We start from the raw sequence: 25,373 nt of genomic DNA on the forward strand, positions 1-25,373 counted from the left end.
CAAAAGATTCAGCCCGTCTTGGACCACCTCTCCCATAAGTTTGAGAGTTTATACCTGCCCGAGCAAGACATCTCTCTAGATGAATCCTTACTCCGCTATAAAGGCCGTTTGGGATTCGTCCAGATGATCAAATCTAAAGCGGCAGGCTCGGGTATAAAGTCTTACGAGCTTTGTGAGTCCAAGTCTGGCTATCTTTGGAAATTCCAAATTTATACGGGGAAGACCATTTCCAGTCAGACTGAATCGACAAATCCAGACCAGGAAGACATGACGGAAGACGACATAACGGAAGACATGACACAGGCCAACTTTTCTGGTGCTCACAATATCTGCCCAGTTGGGGCCACTGCAAAGATAGTATACGATTTGGCCAGCCCTCTGTTTAACAAAGGGTACACGCTAATAATGGACAATTTTTACAATAGTCCATTATTAGCGCGATGCCTCAAAAGAAGTGGGATGGATTGCATGGGCACATTGCGGTTGAACCGAGAATTTGTGCCCAGTATATTTAAGTCCAATCTCAAATCAAAACTGAGGGAAGGTGAGCTCGTATACTCGAACTGCGGGGACCTCAATGTTATGGTTTGGTTGGACAAAAGCTTGGTAAGTATGTTGTCCACCTACCATAAAGCAGAAATCGGGGCAGTTGAAAAGTTTGGGGCTTGGAAATACAAACCCCAAATTGTACTAGACTATAACAAGGTAATGGGGGGAGTTTACAGAAAGGATCAGCTTTTGGCAGGCTACCCCGTTGAACGACAGCGAAACCTGGTCTGGTACAAGAAGCTTTTCAGGAGACTACTAAGTGTTTCGGTGCAGAATGCGTATATATTGTACAGTTCAAAGCTCCGCAAGGAAAATAAATGCATTTTGTATCGAACATTTAGGAGTGAGGTTGCGAGGAATCTCCTTCAGCTGTTCTGTCACAGGGAAATTAAGCCGACTCCGACTGTGATCATTGGCCAAATAGCTCAAGGAAAGATTCTGCGTACTGTCCTGGAAGGCAACCACTTCTCGGTCCATAGCGGGCGAACGTTGAATTGTGTGTGGTGTTCAATTAAAAAAATTACCAAACGAACTACAAAAAAATGTGACGTGTGTGATGTGGGATTATGCAATGATTGTATGGTCCCATATCACACCACCCCACTCTCCATATTGAATAACTGAGGGTTTTTTTTATTTTATTTTTCTTTTCTTGTTTTTAGTTGTGAAATTATAATTTATAAATTTAATGAACTTTCTTTGGACATCAATAACGATGGCCTGGATGACAGGACCAAGTCATTTCTTTTTACATCTCATAAAAATGTTATAACGACAAAGGACCCAAAGGTACGAGTTCTATCTGATAAGGTTTGGTGGACATTTAATATGTATATTTCAATTCTGATCATTAAAATATACATATTAAAAAATGCATAGGTATTCTCATTCTTTCCTGCTATTGTACACATTAAATAACTTGTTTTATCAACATGATTTGTTTTTGAGGTGTTATGCCGTCTCGCTGTACCTTTTGTATCTGTAACGTTTTGGGCAGCGTTAGTTATAGAAGGAGGTAACGCGACACGGCATAACACCCCAAAAACAAATCATGTTAATACTTTTGGCCATGAAAATCTCAAATCACACTAGTTTTATTTTTATGTCTTAATTATATATTTTGTTAATTTTTCTGTAAAGAGGCTTTTTTAGATATAGTCACTTAACAAAACTAAGCCATTTCAAGCAATGTTTAAATCTGAATGGTGGTCTCTCACCAGAGCGATACTGAGAGTATCACTCTAGAGAGAGGCAAAATGAAACTATGTATTGATTTACTGAGAAAAACCAACATAAATTGAATAAATTTTTATTATGACGAAGTGTGTAAACAATTTTTAAATAAATATGCTGCTCTACCATTGTAATTATACAACTGTAATTTTAATTTAATGAATGTAAAAGCCCATTAGGGCGTAAATAAATAAATAAATCAATTATTTGTTCCCTCAATTATTTTCCTCTCCACTATTTTTCTTTAGATTTCCAACTTTTAGATAAAAAAAATATCACTAAGATTTTATTTGCCGATCGACGCTGATACAACAGGTTTGATATATGAGGTTTAATCATCACCATCATTTTAGCTATCGACCTTAAACTAGCTGTCATCTCGTTTTTTCCCAAACAAAGTGGCAGAATTCCACAGGATTTTATCAAATTACAAAGTATATCCTGAAAGATTGGCAAAGCTTATTGCTATGATATGGGCTTTTTTTAAATCTTCGTTTCTTGTTCTATCACGAAACACAAAAACATGGATAAAAATCTCCAGTTCTCAGTCACAATTATTTAAAAAGCAGCACTCTGATTTTGACATCGTGAAATAGGCTATCTGTATAAAACGATCAAATGATTTAAATAAAGCAAGTAGGTCAGTTATTCTTATTGGTAATTTTAAACAGTTAATGTATCTTCCTAGTGTAGTACAACTTCTTTGTGGTAAATGTATAAAATATCATAATTTAGTTCATTCAAATTTAACAGGTTCACGTACCAAATAACACAAAATAATTTTCACGCATTATTTTTATCTTGATGTCAGCATATAAAAAAATGATTTTCTAGTATATATTTGGATCTGTGGTTGTAGAACAGGTCATAGAGAACATAAAACGTAGAAAATATTCAATGTGAATATTCAAAATATCCACTGGCGGCAATTTCAAATATACTCACGCACAAAATTCGCGCATTTACAAAGTTTACGATTTTTTTATAATTTTTCTATCAATTATACAAATACAAAATAATTAATAAAATATAGGTGAGTTTATTGGCTACATAGCAGTATATTTTTTTTAATATGTTTACATATACAAATATGGAGTAATGATTTTTTTAATGTGGTCGGAAATTTTTCCAAATTAACTTTCAAAGGTGGCGAGCAAGTGAAGCTATTTTTCATTATTCTCTCTGTCGCTCCAGTGGGTAGAGGTATCTACAGTGTAAATTTAATATAATTACCGCCAGGGTTAACGGAAAAGAAGATAAAAATTATTTGCGCCCTTGAGGTGATAATCAGGATAAGAAATAAAACACAATTAAATTCATTAGTGCTAAAATAGACACGTTATAATACAAAATACTTTTTGATATTATTTAGTACATTCTTTAACACATTAATGTCTGAGGACTGTAAAAGAATAACTAATATTCCCATAATATTAGTCAATCTTTTACAATGCAATATTATACATGGTTGGAAACTTAGCTATTACAAAATGATTAATTTGATTTTAAGCCCAGCCGGGTTTTTACACAGATATTTACATTATAACTAAAATATCTAAAAATAAAACTATGAAATTTTTTTTTTTTAAAGCATTCAGTTATTTAAAACTAAAAGTAAACAATATTTTAATTTTTTTTTTTAAATATAATAAGGTGAGTTGGGGTAAGTGAATTTTTGGGGGAAGTTCATCCAGGCCGTCTACCTTCTTTGAATACAATATTCAAGCGCTGCTATCTATTAGAATGTAATATAATTAGCTAAATCCTCATTCTGACATATAAATGGAGCTGCTTCATAAACACAGAGAGTTGTTAGAGAGCTTCAAATTTTGGCATTTGGTTTTAGTCTGCGTGCGAGTTGTGAGAGCTGCCTTCATTTATCTATAACTTGACAAAAACTTGTGCTAGGAAGTTACAAATTGTTGAGTACTCTATAATTGAATTGAGGTTTGATGTGTATATATTTGCATTATGAATATCTTAAAGAATTGTGATTAATGAGACTAGATTCACTTCCCCCATAAATTATCATGCTGGGGTAAGTGCTACTAAACTGTAGATCCACTTCCCCTGATATTTTTGTATGGACGCAAATGTTACTAGTGATGTGCATACTACTTTAAAAAAACGAAACATAGTATCAGACATAGAAATAATAACTACTACTGATTTTGAAATGTGTATTGATGAGGAAAACATAAAAATAGATAAACCAAGTCACAATTGGAATGCGCAACCAACAAAAACATTACCTGAAAATCCACTATCATCAATAAAAAATATTGAAAAATTTTATGCCATACCTTCCACTTCTAAAGAAGTCAAACCTTTTATAGAACAATTTGTATCACATGTTGGAAATGACCCAATTCAGTACTCCGAGTCTTCTACTTATACTACCAAAAATCACTCCCTTAACCCGTAGAAGAAGATTACAATTTTAGAAGACCGAATAATTAAAACAGCTAATTCAGATTTTCTGTGTTCTGTAAAGGTCAAACAATCATTTGAAGAGCTTATGCTGAGATCTATACAAAAAAACAAACCTGCTAAAGTAAAAAATACGAAAGTTGCACCTGGTGCGGAGGTCATAACATACGATGATGTCGTAGAGCGTTTAAAAAATAAACTAAATGATTCGAAGAAAAAAATTAGTTCAAGCAAGAAGTCTAACCTAGCCTGGCGTCCGAAACATCTGTAAGTGAATCTGATTGGAAGTCTAGTTCTGAAGATGAAAGCGACTATTTCCAAAATCTATTAATGGAAGACGTGGAAGACAATACAAATAACGTACCTTTAGATGATGTTCTGTCTATTGACATTAGTGGCATTTTGCAAGAACTGGATGTACAACAAAATTTAAACGTTGAGACAAAAGTTGGTGATTGATACTTACTAAATTTATAGCGAAGAAGAGCCCCAAACATTACATAGGAAATATTATAAAACATGATGAATATAAGAAAACAGTCAAATATGTACGAAGGGTTTCACATTTAACCAGAGAAAATCGTAACGTTTTTTCATTCCCGAAAGTTGATGACGTATCCGATATTTATAACGCAGATATTATATCTGTTTGCCAAACCCCTTAACTGGGAGAAGAGGAGAATTCGTTTTCAAAATATCTTTTTATGGTTTTAATATTCAATAAGGGATTTTGTATGAGATAAATTCTTACCTGTAAAAGAAATGTTCTTTTTTTATTTTTTATCATTTTAATGTCGGAAACAACAGGTTCCGCAAAGGCGTTATTATTTCCATATATTGTGTAATTTTTTAAAATCTAGTAACCAAAATATTAGTTCCTATAAAAACATATTAAGTTCAGTTATTAGTAGTAAATATATATTATTATAATAACATTGTTAGTAAATATTGTGAAAAATAATACTAATACATAAAAAAAACGTTTATTTTCGTTGCCCCATCACTAGTCATAAAATGTTGCACTTACCCCAATCTGCCAAATAATGTTTGATTTATGATGTATATTCCACTATATTCAATATTTTTAAATGGCGAAATTGTGTGTTTAGTGCGTTTGATTGGATTTGCAATTAAACATTTTTATTCGTTTAGCCAAAAATCAAAATATTGAGGTTAGATCCACTTACCCCGGAGGCGGGGTAAGTGGATCTATCAAGACCTTTTTGTTTTGAATACTTAAAAATCTAATAAAAACAGCAAATTAACTTCTTGCGATAAAACAATTTGATTAAGGAATAGTTAATATTCCTTGTGTAAAAATTTGAAGGCGATGGGATAATACTGTGACGTATGGGATTACTTTAAACTTCATCTATTCATTTTATACAGTGCTCTTACCCCAACTCACCTTATATATTTATATAGACAAGCATAATACAGTACCAACATAAAATAAAATAGAATACAAGACAATTCACTAAACTACATTACCTATTTTATTGTGTAGCATTCAGCAAAATGCCAGAAAAGTCGGTAAATATATCAATAATATCCCCAAAACTAATGACTAATTCATTTTAAAATCACAATGATAGCAGCATAATATTTTACAAGGTAAATCAGATTCATTGCTACCGCATATTATTTGCCAATGATGGTTGTCAAATAGAATTTACATTAATCAATACAAAACACAAGAAATAACAACTGACACAAATATTAGAAAAACTAGATTTCAGGGTCACCAACAAGCAACTACAAAAACAACATTTGGGCAAAAACTCTTCTTATACTATGGTACTAAGTTCTAAAACAAAATCCCATTCCATTCTAAACCCACAACAATATTTTAAGATTTAAATCTCAAATAAAAAGCTGGATACAAAACATAGGGAGATCAGAAATATATAATATACTGACTCCAAATACAGACTAAAGCCGAAACCACTCAACTGAACAAAAAAACACCTCGTAATATATTTATAATTACTTCAGAAAAACACTATTTATTATGTTTATAATTACTTTATATTATCCATACTCCTAAATTTTAATAATATTTAAATTAAACCCTCAGTGAGGATATCATTATGAAGACCGGATAAATCATCACAACTTTAAAAAGTTATATAAAGTCATAGAAAGCGATAAAACAAAAACTTTATTAACTGGGTTAAGTAGGTTACGTTAAAAAAAAATTTCATCCTTTCTAATGACTTCATATCACTTTTTAAAAGTGTGTTGAATTGTCACTGTGTTGAGTTATCATAGAACTGTACTAGTGCCTCAATAAACAATTACTGCTTACTATAGGTACATATATATTTTTACTTTTAGGTACATATACACATTTCAATTTCCTTAAAAGTACACATTAAAAATAAAAATCTAAATATTATTCTTTACTAGATAACATACATAAGTACATTTTACTACCTAACTTACATAAGTACATTTTAATTTTGCTCGCTGATCTTAAGAGCAAACAGTTTTTTCTTAAATATATTCACCCTATTTACTGATGTCAGACTATTGGGTAGGAGATTGTATATGTATATGGTACGTCCTCGTGGACGATGTTTCTTTTACCACTTTCAGACTTTGCTGAATGTGTGTATAGTTTATTATGCAGTGTTCATGTACTTGTGATGTTTTTATAAAAGTTGTGTTCGTATGTATAAATCCATTTTGGATTTTATAGATTAATAAGCATATGTTATATTCGAACAGTTTTCTGATTTTCAGTAATATCGTTTCTTGGTATACTTTTTGGTGGGGTTATAATTATAAAGTTATTTGTAACTTTATTCTGTATCATTTGTAGGTCGTTCATTTGTAAATGTGTAATATATGTGTTTCCTCATATTTCTATTAAATAATTTAGATGGTACTGGATTAAACTGAAGAATAATCCCCTCTTTACTTGTATTGGTAGAAGACGGGCTATTCTACCAAATACATCAATTAGTTGAATCATTTTTTCTTTAAGTTTTGTATGTGCTGCTTAAATGATGTGAAGTGTTTGTCGATATGTCGTCCTAGATATTTTTCACCATCTAAAATGTGTAGGTGTATTCCTTCTATTTGCAATGTTTTAGGAGCTGGCATTTTTCTTTATCAAGTCTACAATTTCTATAGTAGACTCGCAGTGTATGACGAGTTAGAGTTAGTTTGAGTTTTTAAAAGCCCAGCAAGAAGTCTGGCAGTGCCAGTGTGGCCATTAACCAAAGCCACTTGTAGGGGAGTTCTGTGTTCTGTATCTCTCGAGTTCATCACAGCCGCCAAATGCCTTTCGTCTCCCTGAGGAAGCACAGTGCCGCCCCGCCCCGCCATCTCAAACATCTCCTCGACTAAACGCAGCAGTCGGGTGACAGAGGGACTGCAAGAACATTGCAGAGGCGTGCAATCGTCGCTTCTGTCTCGACTATTGTAGCACGCACCGTGCTCCAACAGGCAACTCACAATATCAGTGGCTCCCTTCTTAGCGGCAACATGCAGAGCTGTGGAACCTGCCACTACAGTTTTAGCATTGATAAACTTATAGTAGGCCCTGTGTTTGGTCTTCTTCACATTCTGCAACAAGAGACGGACCATGTGTCCGCAAGCTCGGGACGTGGCGAGGTGCAGGGAGGTGTTCCCTGCCTGCGACATGGCAGTAGCGTCGGCTCCGCCGCTGAGCAACAGCTCCATAACCTCCAGCGTGGCGGCAAAGTGCAGCGCCGTTCTACCCTCGGTATCCGCAGTGTTCACATCCGATCCATTCTCAATCAAACTACGAACCTCACACACATCCCCTACACTGGCTGCTTTTAGTAACTTAAAATCACAAGGAGGAACATAGCCGACATCTACATTGAATGCTGATTCAAATGATTTTCTCAGATAATCTAGACGTTCATCTATATATGAAAAATCTGGGTGGTTGGGACCAAGAATGGTATTCCTCGCATTTAGCCCCGCCTTGTGAACCCTCAGGGCATCCGGCACATTATTCTGACAGAGGTAAAGCCGCACTATATGACTTTGAGTACGAACAGTGTGCTCGTGATAGAGCCCAAACACTTTCTCCTGAATATCTAAAGTTTCCTGATAGATTTGCAAAGCTTCATCAAGTTTTTGTTGGTTCATAAGAACAGTTGCCATATTGCACCTGGCTATGAGTGTTTCAGAATGATTTAAATCTAAAACTATTTTTCTGGTTTCATAAACAGTTTGAAACAAAGCTAAGGCTTCGTGGAGCTTGCCTTGAGCAAGTAACACGCCGGCAATGTTATTTTGTAGATTAAAAGTGTGAGGGTGCAGAGCACATAGAGTGTTTTTATATCTTTTGTAGACTTGCGTGTACAAGCGCAAGCCCTCTTCAAGCTTACCCAGGGCCACAAGCATAGACCCTGCGATGCATTTAGTCCGTAAAAACTCCTCATGCCCCTCGCCGAGCAATTCCAGTTGCTTCGGCATAACTTCCTTTAATATATCAGATGACTCTTCTGTCCTTCCCAGATGGTGCAATAATATAGCCAGCATTATTCTGGTCCCCAGGGAGGATGTATTGTGAGGACCAAATGCTTCCACTCTCTTCCGATAGATATCTTCCACCATGGGCATGGCTTCAAAATATTTACACTGTTTATACAATGCTACAGCTATTTTATATTGGATGTCCAGCGTTCCTGGATTATCCTCTCCAAATATTTCAATTCTGTTATTTAGCAGTTGTTTTAAAATATCTATGGCCTCTGTGAATTTTTCACGCTTAAACATTAAATCAACCCTGAATAAAATGTCAGGAACATTTTCCTGTGAAACCTGCTTTAAATGGTCTACGTCGGGGAAATGATATTTCATGGCAACAACCACAAGCGTGTTGCCATCGGCGTCGCGACATTTCATCACCGCCTTTATGATTTCTACGTCCCTTATTTTGGTTATATCTTTAATTACCTTAACATCGCGGGTTCGTACTTTCCGGAAACAGAGTGCAACAATTTGCAGTAAATATATTATATCTTTTTGTGTAGCAAAATCCAACGGAGTCTTCATATTGTCCGCCTTGAGGTCGTGTGCTGCGCCATTTTTCAACAAACATTGAACGATTCCTGGATGAGAGTATTTGGATGCATAATGCAGAGGAGAATTGCCGCCCTTCCCAACAGCATTGGGATTGGCTTTGCTCTTTAACAAAATGTCACATGCCTCCTGAAAGCCCTTCCAGGAGGCGATGTGCAAAAGTGTTGAATTTTCAGAACTTTTCGTATCTACATATTGTGCCAAATCTTCAACCAACATGTCAACTGTAAAAACATTCTTTTCGACGGCCTTAAACAGTTTCCCGATTGACGCTATCAATTCTTTTATATTTCGACTTTTAGTCAAATCTGAAGGGGTTCTTCCAAAGTTGTCCGTGGCATCATACACTGCACCACTATGTAATAACAACTTGACCATCTCTGTGTGTCCCAGTTCAGCAGAGCAGTGAATAGGCATGTATCCGTTTAAATTAGTGGAATTAATATTGACACGTTTGTCTATTAAGAATTGAGCCACAGCGAGGTGCTTTCCTATCGTGGCGCAGTGCATTAGGCTATGGCCATCGTATCCTGGATCATGAATGCTCATTCCAAGCTCCAGGAAAAAGGCCAAGATGTTCTGGTTGCCATGCATAGTGGCTATGTGGATTGGTTTATAATCTTGTTTGTTTCTAGCATTTACGTCCGCACCTTGGTCTACTAAGAGTTTTATTATTTCAAGATTACCCGCTTGAGCCGCGATATGCAGTAACGTCCAGTTATTAGTGCCTCTCTTATTAATCCTATCACCCTCTTGTTGTAGAAGTATTAAGGTATTTTGAATTTGGGCTTTACCAACTGCCAGCTCTAACGGCGTTCTATTCTCCGAATTTCTGATGTTAGGGTTTGCTCCCCAATGGAGTAACTTTTCCATAGCATCTGGTTTATTCATGTAGATTGCGTGATACAGTGGCGATAGATTAGGATCCGCGGGATTGACATTGGCTCCATTTTCTAGTAAAAATTCAACAAACTCTACATGTCCGTACGACATTGCTTCGAATAATGGTGAAGGGTGTTCTGTGCAATCTGCAACTTTAATACCTCTCTTTATAAGCGCCTTGGCTATTAATGCATCACCACTTATAGCAGCCGCATCTAAGAGGTTTGATCCATCTTGATCTGTAATATTGACATCAACATCTTTATTCTTCAACAAAGCTTCAACTACAAGTCTATGCCCTGCTTTAATTGCATTTAAAAGAAGTTGACCTCCTCCAATATTAACATCCGCTCCTTTGGCAATCAAGATGTCCAACAGGCCCTTATTGTTATTCCTTGCTGCATAGCATAATGCTGAAAAATCTTCAGAATCCAAGTGGTTAACATTCGCTCCGTACTTTAACAAGATTTCAACAGTTGCCTTGTGATTCCCACTGACAGCCATAAGCAACGCGGTTTCACCGCCGTTAACCTCGGCGTTAACATCAGCCTTTGCTTGGAGCAAAACTTTTACGGTTAGACTTTCTCCACAAAACGATGCAAAATGCAATGCTGTATTACCAAACTTCCCTTTCTCGTCAACTTTGGCTCCATACTTTAGCAACATCTGAACAATTTTGTGATTAAATGGTCTTGCAGCAGCTACATGTAAAAGTGTTGTATCACTGCTGTATTTACAGTTCACTTTTGCTCCTTTTTTAATCAACGCCTCTGAAATTGCTTCATGACCACGTAGTGCGCTGAGATGCAAAGCAGTCAAAACCTTATCATTTACAGAATGTACATTTGCTCCTGCAGCTAGCAAAATGTCCACCACTTGTTGGTGACCTTCTTGTGCAGCCATGTGCAATGCAGTCGTTTGACACGAAGATCGGGCTTGGATGTCGATTCTCCTTTGGATTAAAGTCTTTACAACAGAAGCATGGCCAAGCAGAGCAGCAATGTGTAACGCCGATAATCCCCTGACTTCTCTGCTATCCACCAGAGCGCCATTCTGCAACAGGAGGTCAACTATATATGCATGTCCACCCTCGGCCGCGCAAAGAAGCGGGGTGCGGTCATCATTTCTTCTAGCATTGACATTTGCTTTCCGTTCCAGCAATAGACCTACAATTAATGCATTACCATTTAAAACAGCTGTGTGGAAGGGGGTGTGATTGTCTATCACATCTCCGTTATTAACAAAAGCGCCCTTTTCCAAGAGGATCTTGACGATTTCTTCATCGTTCATTGCCACTGCACCGTGTAAAGGGGAAATACCTTTGGAGTCTCTAAGGTTCACGTGCGCTCCATACTCTAGCAGAGATTTGACAACCTGCTGATGACCATTACATGCAGCGAGATGTAATGGATAGGATCCTAGGACAGTCTTAGCATTGACATCGGCTTCATGTTGCAGTAAGTACTGTACCATTTCTACATGACCGAATTGTGCGGCTGTGTGAAGGGAAGTATAGCCCCCAATATAAGAATTTTCATCCACAGTATCATCTTTCAACCAGAGAATTTTGACCACATCTAAATGATTGTTTAACACGGCGTAATACAAAGAAGAATGTCCTGCAGAATCTTTGATAGTTGTTTTGGCTCCGAGCGAAAGCAAAGTCATGACAGTTTTTTTGTGGCCATTTTCGGAAGCTAGGTGTAACGGTGTCTTTCCAGAATGATCAGCTTGATTAATTGCATTTCCCATTTCTGCTACTAAGAATTTCACAGTGACATCTCTTCCAAAGGTTGCGGCTACGTGTAGGGCCGTGTGACCGTCGACATCTCTAGATTCAGTGTTAATCATTTTTTGTTTAGTCAAAAACTTGATGGTATCAACATTTGTTCCCCGCGCAGCGTAGTGTAGCGTAGTTGACAAATCTTCCGTTCTTGAACATATGTCAGCTCCTCCCGCGATTCCCAATGCTAATAAGTCAAAGCTCTCGTCAAGCAGAGACTTCCACATTTCCTTCTGTTTGTCAAGAATAAATAAGCCCCGTTCATATCGCCGTTTCAATTGTTTTATATTATGTTTTAAAATGTTCCCTATTTTACAGTTCAGTAAAAGGTCTTTGCTTTCAGTAAGTTTCATGGCATTTAGTAGCACAGCGGACCAAGCATTGATAGGCAGAATGTCTACCAAGGCGTTCCCGTGAGCCAAGTGGTTGCGTAAGCACTTGCCGCTCAACAGAGGCATGTCCCCATCTAGATACAGCCCATTGTTGGGAACACATTTGGTACTATCTAAAAGGGACATGGTATCCAGCACAAGGCCTTCTATCATAAATCGATCTATTGTTTCATCTTTATAGAGTGATGAAAGATGCTTATATAACTGACCGCACATTCTGTCAGTCCCAATGATATTTCCTAGTTCAGTTAATATGAGATTGAGCTGTTTAGCAATTATCTCGCTGTTGTTTTTAACACTTTTGCATTTTTCCTGCCCTTTGTCATTTTTTTTAAATTTATCCAATAATAATTGTCTACTATATGCATCAATACATTTAATGTTAGCCTTGTCAATTGATCCAGTATAATTTATTCTATCTATTGCATAAACAATTTGAACAGCAATCTCTGGCTCAATTCTAGAAGATACGCTGTTATAGAATTTGTGTAATAGGCTACCAAGCAATAGGTATTGTTTATCTGAAGCATTTTCGTGACATGATGGTAAGTTTGCCAAGGCCCGTATAACATTATTATTCTTGTCCCTTAGGATGTTGCTAATAGTTTTTTTGCTGTTTCCATCAACATAGGAAGGAATTTTAACTAGCTTTTTCAAAAGGGAATAGTCTTCATTTGTTAAATTGTTGTGTGTTTTGGATTTTTCGAGGATATCTTTTATTTCAACAAACAATTTCTTCTCATATGGAGTTTGATCTTCTATGTTGGTAAAAAGATCTATAAGGTTTCGGTGGTCCTTTGTAACTGTATCTGTTTCATGGACATCCGCAATGCAAACATTATGTAAGACATTTACAATTTCATGAAATTCATCTAAATTGTCATTATTTTTTAGAGTGGTCAGTATTCGCTTTAATTTTTCAACTTTGTTGGTGTCTGTTATGTAAGTGATAAGAGATGCTATCTTTTTAATGTCATTTTGAATATTAGAATATAGTTTAGAGTCTTTTAAATCTAGATGTGGATGAGAAAGAGAGTTGCGCAAGTCTTGCAGGACTTTTCTGGTTTCTTTGGGTGCAGAGAGGAGGAGAAGATCACTCAAGGCTGGGGAGAGCTTGGGGCTGTCCAATGTGTTCTTCAGATGCTCCCCCGTCACCTGGAGGGCTCTCTTGATAGTCAACTGGCCGAGTCTAGTAGCAGGGTCTGCCAGCAAGGCCGTGTCTAGATATGTCTTTATAATGTGGAGCGAAGAAATGTCTCTCACCTCTTTATAGTCAGCGTACAAGTGTAGGAATCTGCTGCTGATGGCATCGGCAGTCTTCTCTCGACTAAGAATCACCGATTTCCGAAGTTCCCGGATATCTGTTGTCTCAATGTGTTCCTTCAACTCTTGCAAAGCAGAAGCGAACGTGTTCAATTCCTTTAGTAATCTCTCTTTCCTCAGTACGGACAGATAAAATAAATTTAATTCTTGTCGCCTAATGTGGGCGGACACAAAGCTCACCAAGCAGAACTCCATTTCTTCCCAGGGCAAAATGTTGTAAGTCGACTTCAATTGCTGTTTCAGTATGTGGATATTCTGAGCTATAAACTTGGCCGTGTATAAAAAGTGACTGTCCACTTCTGTATATGTATTAACTTGAGCTATATTTTCCAGAAGCAGTTGGACGCGTTCTTGGATATCAGCTATGGAAGTGACAGGAAGCACTCCGTCGCCTTTGGAGAAGAAGCGTAGATCGAGCAACTTGTATTGGACAAACAAATGCATTTCCTCTGATAAGAGTACATTGATCAAAAGTAATTCCTCGTAAGACTCGGAGACGAGTCTTTCCGAGAGTTCAGGAGATACTGACGCGAGGAGTGTACGAAGGAGCTCCACATTACTTGAGCGGATGGCGTAATACACGGCATCGTGTCCATCATCTTTCTGCTCCACTGAACACCAGCGGGGAACAACAATAACTGAACCATCAGAGATGTTGTCCTTCAATAGCAACTTCAATAAGTCAGCCCTGTTGTGCTTGCAAGCCAAGGTGATGAAAGGGAAGGAGGAAGAGTCCATCCCCCGGAGCCGTCTAAGGTCTGCGCGGGACCGGCAGGCCAGAAGAACTGACTCTAATTGATGATAATTTTCTGCTTCCATTGTCAGTCGTCACACTACGAATACACTTCAACAAAATGGTAAATATTTACCTGACCGCTGCACTTTTAATAGGCACAGATTATGGTATTTACACTTCGTTTTAACCTGTTCTTTGTGTCAAATCCGAAATGACTCAACTGAACCTCGATAAAATTCTTGGTGATATGACAATTACAATTACACTACCTTCTGACTTTAAAACATCAAAAACTTCACAGATAATCGATTCCGTTACCGATATCTGATTGTACCAAAATTATACAAGTATCCCACAAGTACAAACGCGATAAAAACTTCGCACCAAAGAGTAAAATCTGACTGTCATAACTTTTGTTTTTGTTCTGGTTTTATAGGTTAGCACTGGTTAGCACCGTTGATGGATGCAAAAACGCAAGATTCTCAAACAGTTCTACCATATCATGATTTAATTTTTCAATTGCCTTCTAATTATTTAATTGATTTTTTTTCCATTTATAAATTAAGAACGAATTAAAGAAGAATGTGTATACCGCACTTGAGTCCCAGTTGTTAAATTCAGTGGGACTATGACACCTCTAATTGGGGTTTTGAGTCAATTTGGAGAGGAAGAAGTTGGTGGAAAGGAAAGTTAACATTATTGACACTATTTTCATTAATAGATATTATTTTTACAAAATGTATAAATATTTTTTTTTTTGGATGAGGATTGAACCTTCCTCCCCAGTGTTCGAGTCAACTGTGCTAACAACTGAACCAAATCCCGATTGTAGGACCGATATTTATTTCGAATATCAACTGCTGTGATGTCTTCCAATTTTAGAGAAATGCGTATATTCGTATTGCCACCAAAAGTTGATAGAATGCATTGTCTTCGATAACGAGTCTGGTGAGTTTCAGCTCGATCGGATGTGGAGGATTAGGTTATTTTCCGCTTTCGAAATTTGCATTAATTCATTACCGAAAACATAGAAATTCGAATAGATTCAACTTTAAAGAAGAAACATAAAACCGTGTTACTATGTAGTATAAATTGGTTTTACTATGTAGTTTAAATGTGTTTTACTATGTAGTTTAAATGTGTTTTTACTATGTAGTTTAAATGTGTTTTACTATGTAGTTTAAATGTGTTTTACTATGTAGTATAAATGTGTTTTACTATGATGTATAAATGATTAAAATTGAGAAATCTTAGGATCTACTTTATAAACTTATTAAATCTAGGCATTAAAATAATAGTAAGCAAAGTCGCCATCCGCATCTGCCTGTTTGTACTCTTTATTCTTTTAAACTACGAAACGGAGTTTGATAGAGATTTCACTGTCATTTGGAGAAATACTTCTGGAAGATTTATATATATAAATCTTCCAGAATATATGCCATATATATATATATATAAATCTTTCAGAAGTATTTCTCCAAATGACAATGAAATCTCTATCAAAATCCGTTTCATATATATATACAGGGTGTATCGGAACTAACCCGACAAACTTCAACCAGCTATTCCTTAGCACATTTGGAGTAAAAAATGTTATGGGCACTTTGCTGTCCGGTAGTATTTTTTTTTCAATTAAAAACAACAAAAATAAAAATTTCCACACTACATCACTGTCATTGGCAACAGCTGTTATAAGCAAGTATGTCGAAAAGCGTCTTCACTCTTTCGCACACACTAAATAATAATAGTTAAAAATGAGACGAATGGTGCCGTGCCATTTCGTTGTGATTGTAAAAGTGCGCCAATATAGGTACACACGTGCATTATTCAACGGAATTCGAATAAAATATTGCCAGATGGGTTTTCAAACTTTGACAAAGGATAAAACAGTGGTGACATGTGGTGAAAATATGAAAAATATTTTTTTTATGAAAAAAACTTTACCGGACAGCAAAGTGCACATAACATTTTTTACTCCAAATATGCTAAGGAATAGCTGGTTAAAGTTTGTCGGGTACGTGCCAATACACCCTGTATTTATATAAAACGTTTATAGAAAGTAGAGAAACGTTGAGCAACCCCGGGTACACGTCAGTTAGTGGTATAATATTTTTGACTGATTTTGCTGGTAGCAAGAATACTTAGATTAAATATAGTATCTAATTAATGAATAGCAAATAATTGGAGAATTCTACTACGCCAACCCAACAAACCTATGTTTTTTTCAAACGATAAAATTTTTAAATTTCACGTTAAATGATTTATTTTAATTCATTTAATGAATATATTTTATTTGTGAGAAATCAACAGCTTGTGTAATACAAATATAGAATATATGTTTCTGCTATCGTGGTACGAGAACACGCCGTCAGATGGAATGCAGGAAAACACTTCTTCTTCTTGACATATAAATTTATTAATTCACAATATAATTGCAGAGGATCTTATTTTCCTCTGCTAAAACTTAAACTGAAAGAAATAAAGGTCTAGTTTCCTCTATTCTTCAGTTTTCCCTAGGTTTACATAAACCTAGTAATTATCTCACGACTGACTGCCTAGGTACGCATGTACCTACCAGTTATTTCAACACTCGCTCCTCCGTAGGTAAGTCTGTACCTACCCGTTATAGCAATACTCTAATACTGACCTTTTTCTGGGAGGTATCTGTATTTAAACTAAATTCTGAAGGACATTTTACCAAAATAAAGATGTTCCACCCGCTCGTTGGCAAACAACATTCTTAACATAAATAAAATGCACTTTAACTATTCTTAATGATACAAACGTGACTTAAACAATACAAATATTTTAAAGGAATTATTGGGAGATGAAACTTTATTTGGGGTTTTTATTACTATGGGACAGGGGTGGGAAAGGTATTGGCAAATATTTTTAGGCATAATGGTTTAACTAGGGTGATCATAAAATATAAAGCGAACAGCTCTATTTGAAAGCTGCCGCCGCTTGCAGTAAAATGTCACTAATTCTTAAATCATAAATGATACAAACAAGGCAATATGTTTATAAAAATACCAGGCCAAAGAATTGTTTTATTGTAGGGTCGAATCTGCAAATGTGGGAAGCTACATTAACTTTGAAAAATACGAACTATGGGAACGGGCCTCCTGAAGGCTAAATTTTATTGAGCAATATGTAATTGTCGCATTCTGGAAGATACATACCTCCTCCCGTGAAGATTCTTCACAAAATAGGCAAAGAATGCGACTGTTATCTTTGTTAGGTACCTACTGCTTGTCTACGAAAATTACCAGTTAAATTTATTAAAATTTCTAACATACAAATATTTATGCTACTCTTAAAACTAGAAATTTCGTGAAATATGTAAATCTTATGACTAAAAATTATGTAGTAGGTAATGTTTTAAAACTAGAAATTCCGTAAAAAATGTATATCTTATGACTAAAAATTATGTAGTAGGTAATGTTTTAAAACTAGAAATTCCGTAAAAAATGTATATCTTATGACTAAAAATTGTGTAGTAGGTAATGTATTAAAACTAGAAGTCCCGTAAAAAATGTATATCTTATGACTAAATGGTTGTAGTAGGTAATTTCGCATTCACCTCCCCCCGTGAATTCATTTCACCTAGTGGATAAAAAGAATGCGAGGGTTGTATCTTCAATACTGCTACTTTAGTAGCCGGTCTGCGAAACGTACCGTGATTTGTTTGAATATCTACAACGCGAACTTGTCCATCGGCTCCGGGGTATACTTTTACTACCATACCCTTTGGCCAGGTATTCCGGGGCAACGTGTTGTCACATAGGGTAACTACATCGCCTACCTTTATAGGTGGTATCACGTCATGCCATTTAGAACGTTTTACCAGTGTAGGTAAATATTCTTTTACCCATCGTGACCAAAATTGGTCGGCAAAAAATTGTGCAATACGCCATTGCTTTTTTAGGCATAAATCGCCGTGATTAAAGACCCCTACGATTGGGGTGTCATATTTATAACCTAAGAGGAAATGATTTGGTGTTAGACTTTCAAAATCCTTGCTATCGAGAGAAACGTGTGTGAGTGGTCTACTATGAACTATATTTTCTGCTTCTAACAGCAATGTGTGCAAAGTTTCCGGGCGTGGTGCTTGCTCGCGTAATATGGCGTAAAACGTAGTTTTAATTGATTTTATTAGACTTTCCCAGGAGCCTCCGTGGTGAGGAGATCCTGGCGGATTAAATTTCCAATTTATTTTCCTTACCGACATTTCGTTATTTAATTTGTCCTGGTTTAGAGATGATAATGATTCTGATAATACCTTATCAGCACCTCTAAGGTTTGTTCCATTATCACTCCAAATAGTTAGCGGGTAACCGCGCCTAGCAATAAAACGTCTGATTGCTAGTATGGCGGAATCCGTAGTCAGGGAATCCGCGATTTCAATATGCACGGCTCTTGTTGATAAACATGTAAACAAAACACCGTACCGTTTTTCATTTCTGCGCCCTATTGTTACTTTCATGGGACCAAAGTAATCCATGCCTGTGTGTGTAAAAGGACGTATATGATGTTGTAACCTTTCCATAGGTAAACATCCCATTAGAGGTGCCTGTGGTTGGGCTCTCTTATTTTTGCAAGTTTGACATATATATTTAATTTTTCTAATAGACTGACGCGCAAAGTATCCAATACTTTTGTCTTATTGCATTTAAGACGTGTTCAACTCCACCGTGGCTAGACATCTCGTGAAACTGTGTAATTAATAATTGAGCTAACTTATCTTTATTGTCGAGAATTATCGGGAAGACTGTACTTAATTGTACGTCTTCAATCGCCGCAATTCTACCTCCTCCCTTAAACCCGCCTTGAGCATGTATGTATGTAATATCTAGTATTAATTTCTTCGCGCTTTCTACTGAATTTACACTATCTAAATAGTCGTCCATGTAATGTTTTGTTTTTATTGCTTCGACGGCCTGGGGATACTGAGATAAAAATTGATCCGCGTTTTTATTTTTTACGAATTGCGCCGAACAAGGTGATGATTTTGCGCCAAAATTTATAAGAAGGGAAGAAGCCGCGTCACGCGTCTCTCCTTTTAACGCTTTTTGTAATCTATATAAATTTTCGCTGTAAAATACTTTTAAGAAGTCTGTGGTATAATTGAATATTGATTTGAACGCAATCCATTCATTTGGATTGCCGTTAAATGTGGGAAGATCATTAACTTTGGGCCTGGTATTATATAAAGACATTGCCTTACCAATTGATTCCGCGAGACGGTCTTCAGTTATAGCAGGTGTTGGTCCCTGGAATCGGCCCTGCGACTCTGGCCACTGTTGCCCATCGCGATGCTCTGCTAAGTTGAATGGCTGCTCTGATATAGGCAGCTCCCAGCAGCTACTGCTTGGCTGCTGATGCTGCGTCGACTGCAGCTGAAGAAGTTGCCCTACCAAGGGCGGCTGATGCGATGTTCCTCTGGGTGGGAGTAGCTCGTACCGCCCGCCCTGCTGCTGCTGCTCCAACCGCTGTCCCAAGTGCAGCGGAAGAGTCTGCTCTGCCCGAGGCTCCAATTGCGATGGGAGAGTCTGCCCTGCCAAGGGCTGCTGCTCTGAGGATCCTTTTGGTGAGAGTAATGCGTACCGCCCACCCTTGTGCTGCTCCAACCGCTGTTCCAATTGCAGCGGATGAGCCTGCTCTACCCGAGGTTCCATTTGCGACGGGAGAGTCTGCCCTGCCAAGGGCTGTTGCTGTGCAGTTCTTGTGGGCGGTTGTAGTGATAACCGCCCATCATGGAGCAGTTCGTGTTGCTGCTCCATTTGAACTCGAAGAGGCTGTTCATCGTGATCTCCAAGTTCTGATGATGAACTGTGATGTGACTGGTCTACCCAGTCATTGACTCTATCCTTGAGAGTCCGTTGCGAAGTCCTTGATGCAGCTTCTAAAACGAGCGCCGCATGTTGCTCCTCTGCTTCCAAGACTGACATTGCTGCAGCCATCTTTACTTCGGAAGCCTTTGCTTCCGCGGCCATCTTTGCTTCAGCCATCTCCGTAAGTAGGCGGGCCTTTTGTCTCGTGATGTGCACCTTGGTTGCTGAAGCTTTTATTTGAGCCTCCATCCAGCTCCTGCTGGTTCCCGCCTTGCTGCCGGAGACATATGACGTCTTTGAGTGTTGTCCCGCTTCCATGATGCTGCTGTTCCCGATGCGGGATCTTATTTTCCTCTGCTAAAACTTAAACTGAAAGAAATAAAGGTCTAGTTTCCTCTATTCTTCAGTTTTCCCTAGGTTTACATAAACCTAGTAATTATCTCACGACTGACTGCCTAGGTACGCATGTACCTACCAGTTATTTCAACATTCGCTCCTCCGTAGGTACGTCTGTACCTACCCGTTATAGCAATACTCTAATACTGACCTTTTTCTGGGAGGTATCTGTATTTAAACTAAATTCTGAAGGACATTTTACCAAAATAAAGATGTTTCACCCGCTCGTTGGCAAACAACATTCTTAACATAAATAAAATGCACTTTAACTATTCTTAATGATACAAACGTGACTTAAACAATACAAATATTTTAAAGGAATTATTGGGAGATGAAACTTTATTTGGGGTTTTTATTACTATGGGACAGGGGTGGGAAAGGTATTGGCAAATATTTTTAGGCATAATGGTTTAACTAGAGTGATCATAAAATATAAAGCGAACAGCTCTATTTGAAAGCTGCCGCCGCTTGCAGTAAAATGTCACTAATTCTTAAATCATAAATGATACAAACAAGGCAATATGTTTATAAAAATACCAGGCCAAAGAATTGTTTTATTGTAGGGTCGAATCTGCAAATGTGGGAAGCTACATTAACTTTGAAAAATACGAACTATGGGAACGGGCCTCCTGAAGGCTAAATTTTATTGAGCAATATGTAATTGTCGCATTCTGGAAGATACAATATACATAAGAATTTAGTTATTATACGGATACGAGGTTTTCGTATACTTATAAATGCGTAGGTATTTAAAAGAAATGATAAAATATTGCGTTCATATATCAATTTGTGAAAAAATTAACGATTTCTATTGATTGATTGAAGGTGATGATTTATTGCGTAGCCTTTTAGTTAGACAGCGATTACGAATAAGATAACACGTATATTTTATTGCAAAACCACAATCTCAATATCATTTTTTGGTAAAATACTTACTTTATTTATCGTCATAACAGTTTGAGGATCGTTGGATCGCGGGAGTCCCCGATATTGGGATAAAACATTGTGTGAGTAATGCATTGAGTTGGATGTGTTAGTAATGTACTGATGACACATTGGCTATAAATAAACCACTCGCAGAAAAACAGTAAAAATATTGAGACAGTGTTGCCAATACACATGTTCAAAAGTACCCAAACTAGATGTTCAAAATCCCCAAATTACGGAAGACAAAATGACAGTTCTTTATATTTTTTACCTCTGAAAGCTAAAAAAATTCAATTAATTTTTTTACTACTTTGTCATTAATACTTAAATATAAAATTTGTTAAGTAAATTGATTTGAAAGAAAATTGTTTGCAGTACATTTTTATTTGTAATTGTAAATATTATTTTTCAATGTGGTTGGATATTCAAGAAATTATTAACTTCAGTTCTCTTATTGTAGAATCCCCTCATTAAGGTTCTCCCCATAAAATAGTCAATCGGATTAAATTCCTATGAATTCCCCAATTCCCAGTAGTTTGGAGAATTCTCCACGAACTGGCAGCCCTGAGTATAGATGTAGGTGGTAGAAAATCGTGTCTTTGGAACAATGTCTTATATGCGATATTGAACTCTAAAATACAACTCTTAAAAGCTCAATATCGCATGACAATAATGTGTCAGTTAAAACCTTTGTGGCACAAAATGTTTGTTTACTGTTAAGAGGTCTGTCATACTTCGTGACGTCATCATGAGCCGTGTCATTGAACATTGCCAGGTTATTTCATTATTTTTGTTATTGATTTGTCGCAATCTTAATAGTAAGGAGTCATCATTGAGTTGAAATTCAATCATTTTAATAATGTAAGATATATTTGCGGCACGTTCCAGAGTGGAAGATACTGTCAGTATCGCCCTGTTGTAAAACCACCATTCAGAATTGAAACGTTTCTTGTAATGGCTTATACCGTGTTTGGTGCCCATATCTGTGTAGCTAGGTATTTAATAATAATAATAATAATAATTAGGGGATGATTTGTACAGTTTTTGCCGTTTTTGTGCAAAATCACCTCAAGGGCGCTGTACAAATATACATTTCTACAATGATCTATTTTATTACTAACTATGGTTCCATGATAACTCAACACAGTGACAATTCAACACACTTTTAAAAAGTGATAAAAAAGTATTAGAAACGATGAAAAAAAAAATTTAACCTAACCTAACCTAACCTACTGAACTCAGTTAATAAAGTTTTTGTTTCATCACTTTCCATGACTTTATATAACTTTTTAAAGATGTGATGAATTATCATTGTGATGATTTATCCGGTCACAACTGACTATATGTATATGGAGATAATGGTGACCAGATAAATCATCAAAATTATAATTCATCACATCTTTAAAAAGTTATATAAAGTCATGGAAAGTGATGAAACAAAAAATTTTTTTTTTTTTTGGTTTTAGGCATTTCACCCTTAACTGGGTTATGTAGGTTAGGTTATTTAAGGTTAGGTTGGGTTTAATTGTTTTTTCATCGTTTCTAATGACTTTTTTATCACTTTTTAAAGGTGTGTTGAATTGTCACTGTGTTGGGTTATCATGGAACCGGAGATAATATACAGTACAATAATAATAACATAGTATTTATACAGGGTGTCCGGAAACTCGTAGTACAAGCGGGAAACTGGTGAATCTACATCACATCTGGAGTCGATTTTGTAGTATTTTTTTTTTTTTTTTTTTAATCAAATTCTTATAAATTATTACTGAAGATCAAAGTACCCAACTAATTAAATGAAAGTAAAACAAATGAAGAAACTCGGATTTGAAGCATTATTTTGAAATCACCCTTCATTTAACCCGGTGTAATCATAAAATATTTCTGCTCTGCAGGGTTAAAACATCTGTTATTCAACCCTAAACACCAGAAAAAACTTTAACCCTAAAATAGCCGAAAAATATTTTTTTTTGGTTTTTTTTTTTTTTTTTGAAAATGCTCAAATCAAAAAACTTTATGTTTTTTTGGGTTCCCCATGTGGTGTAGATTCTCCAGTTTCCCGCTTGTACTACGAGTTTCCGGACACCGTGTCAGTTTTGTGTTGTTTCACTTCAAGTGCGCCTGGTAGGTCACTTGAGATTAACACTTAATTACACTTAACTAATTGTTTATTAGCGAAATTTAGATACAGGATTTAGGACATAATTGGATATAACTGGACTTTCTCTAATTAATGGTATATTTAATTTAAGGGTATGACAGCTTAAAAAGGTAAGTTTTTAGTTTAGACCTGAATTCTGTTGGACTCGTTATGGATCTAAGTTCCAGGGGGAGATTAATCCAAGCCTTCGGCACAGATACTCCGAAAGCGCGATCACCAAACTTAGTATTTGGCTTGCGCTTAGGTTCCATCAGTCTGCCTACATCTGATAATGTTGCTGATCTAAGAGTTGACTGCCTCAGACCAGTGTTTTCCGGAACGCATAGTTCAGAGATGTAGGGTAGGGTCATTTCATTGATGGATTTAAACACCATCTATCACAATTTGTACTAGATTCTTTCTGAAATGTGCGAATATTTAGAAACCCCGGTTATGAGCCGTGCTGCTGCATTGAACACTGATTGAAGTTTGTCAATTTGATATTTTGGAAGGCTGGCATAAATGCCGTTGCAGTAATCGAGACGTGAGACCACGTAAGAGTCGATAAGTAGTTTTGTTGCTTCTGTAGTAAAGTAAAGTAAGTATACCCACTATTCTCTTCCTCACTACCTTCAGCCTCACACATACCCCATTTTGAGGATGCCATTGTCTCACTGGCTCCAGATCGTTGGGAACAGTTGGAACGAGAATGGTTTATTTATGATTAGATGTGAACGGTTTATTGTCAGTGCTGTATTTAAGCATTAGATAAAAAAATAAGTGAATTAGTTGCCTATTCCAATGAGCAAAGCCTTTCTCACAACCGTCCCACTTTATTTAACCTCATAACGGACACGCTCCCAACACATTTCTATTAGTTTTAGTTAGTTAGTCTTCGGTGAACTAAACATAGGTAAAATTTTAGATTCGAATGTGAGGTTATGTTTGTCTTTCGGACAGGAAGAACGACAAGATTCAATTTATATATTATATACTTTTAAGTGCATGCATAACGAGTGCATATTTCCTACGCAAACTTTTTTTAAAGAAAATACTGGTATAAAATATTGAAAATTTATTAAATATTTCATCACTATCAATCAATAGTTGTTATTCATCAATATGTAGACTTATTGTAGATTATGTGTGTCAATAATAATAATCTGTATATTTATAATGAGTAATTATATTGTCTATATATATTAACATTGTAATTGAACACGAACGTTGACAAACTGCTTAATTGTAGTTTTAGGGGATAATACTTTGAAGGAAATCTCATTTCTAAAATATGGCCATTCATAACCACTAACAACGCCGGGAACATGTCAACTAGTAAATAACTAACTAACTAACCATCACGCCGTTTCCCCGCAGGGGTAGGCAGAGAGGACGGACCGCCAAACAACTCGGTCTTGGCACACACTTCTTGCCTCATTCACTACATCGTCTCATACATACTCTTCTATTATTCTGACTCTTGACATGGCCCGACTCGAGTATCTGATTCACTTGATCGTGCCATGTCTTCCTCGGGCGTCCCCGACTTCTGCTACCATTCACATTTGCATCATATATCCTCCTTACACTCCTATCTTCGCTCATTCGCTCTACATGCCCAAACCACCTGAGGGTCCCTTTCTTAATCTTACTCATTACGCTTACATCAGCCTTGCACTCT

General features: G+C 36.6%; 1 protein-coding gene across 1 annotated transcript in view; it reads right to left on the reverse strand.

Annotated features, from left to right (window-relative positions):
* Positions 1–5,644: 5,644 nt before the first annotated feature.
* The window catches only part of LOC149410292 (uncharacterized), a 29,336-nt gene continuing 9,607 nt past the window's right edge, over positions 5,645–25,373 (reverse strand). Inside the window, exons 2-4 of the mRNA XM_089648982.1 lie at positions 20,098–20,583; positions 19,623–20,028; positions 5,645–14,471 (exon numbers count right to left, since the gene is read on the reverse strand). Of these exons, the coding sequence (XP_089505108.1) occupies positions 7,345–14,471; positions 19,623–20,028; positions 20,098–20,583 (8,019 nt within the window). The 3' untranslated portion in view covers positions 5,645–7,344. The remainder of the gene's footprint in view (positions 14,472–19,622; positions 20,029–20,097; positions 20,584–25,373) is intronic.

Source organism: Hesperophylax consimilis, chromosome 28 (genome assembly GCF_061612785.1).
Source record: "Hesperophylax consimilis isolate HC1 chromosome 28, BYU_Hcon_1.0, whole genome shotgun sequence".
NCBI lineage: Eukaryota > Metazoa > Arthropoda > Insecta > Trichoptera > Limnephilidae > Hesperophylax > Hesperophylax consimilis.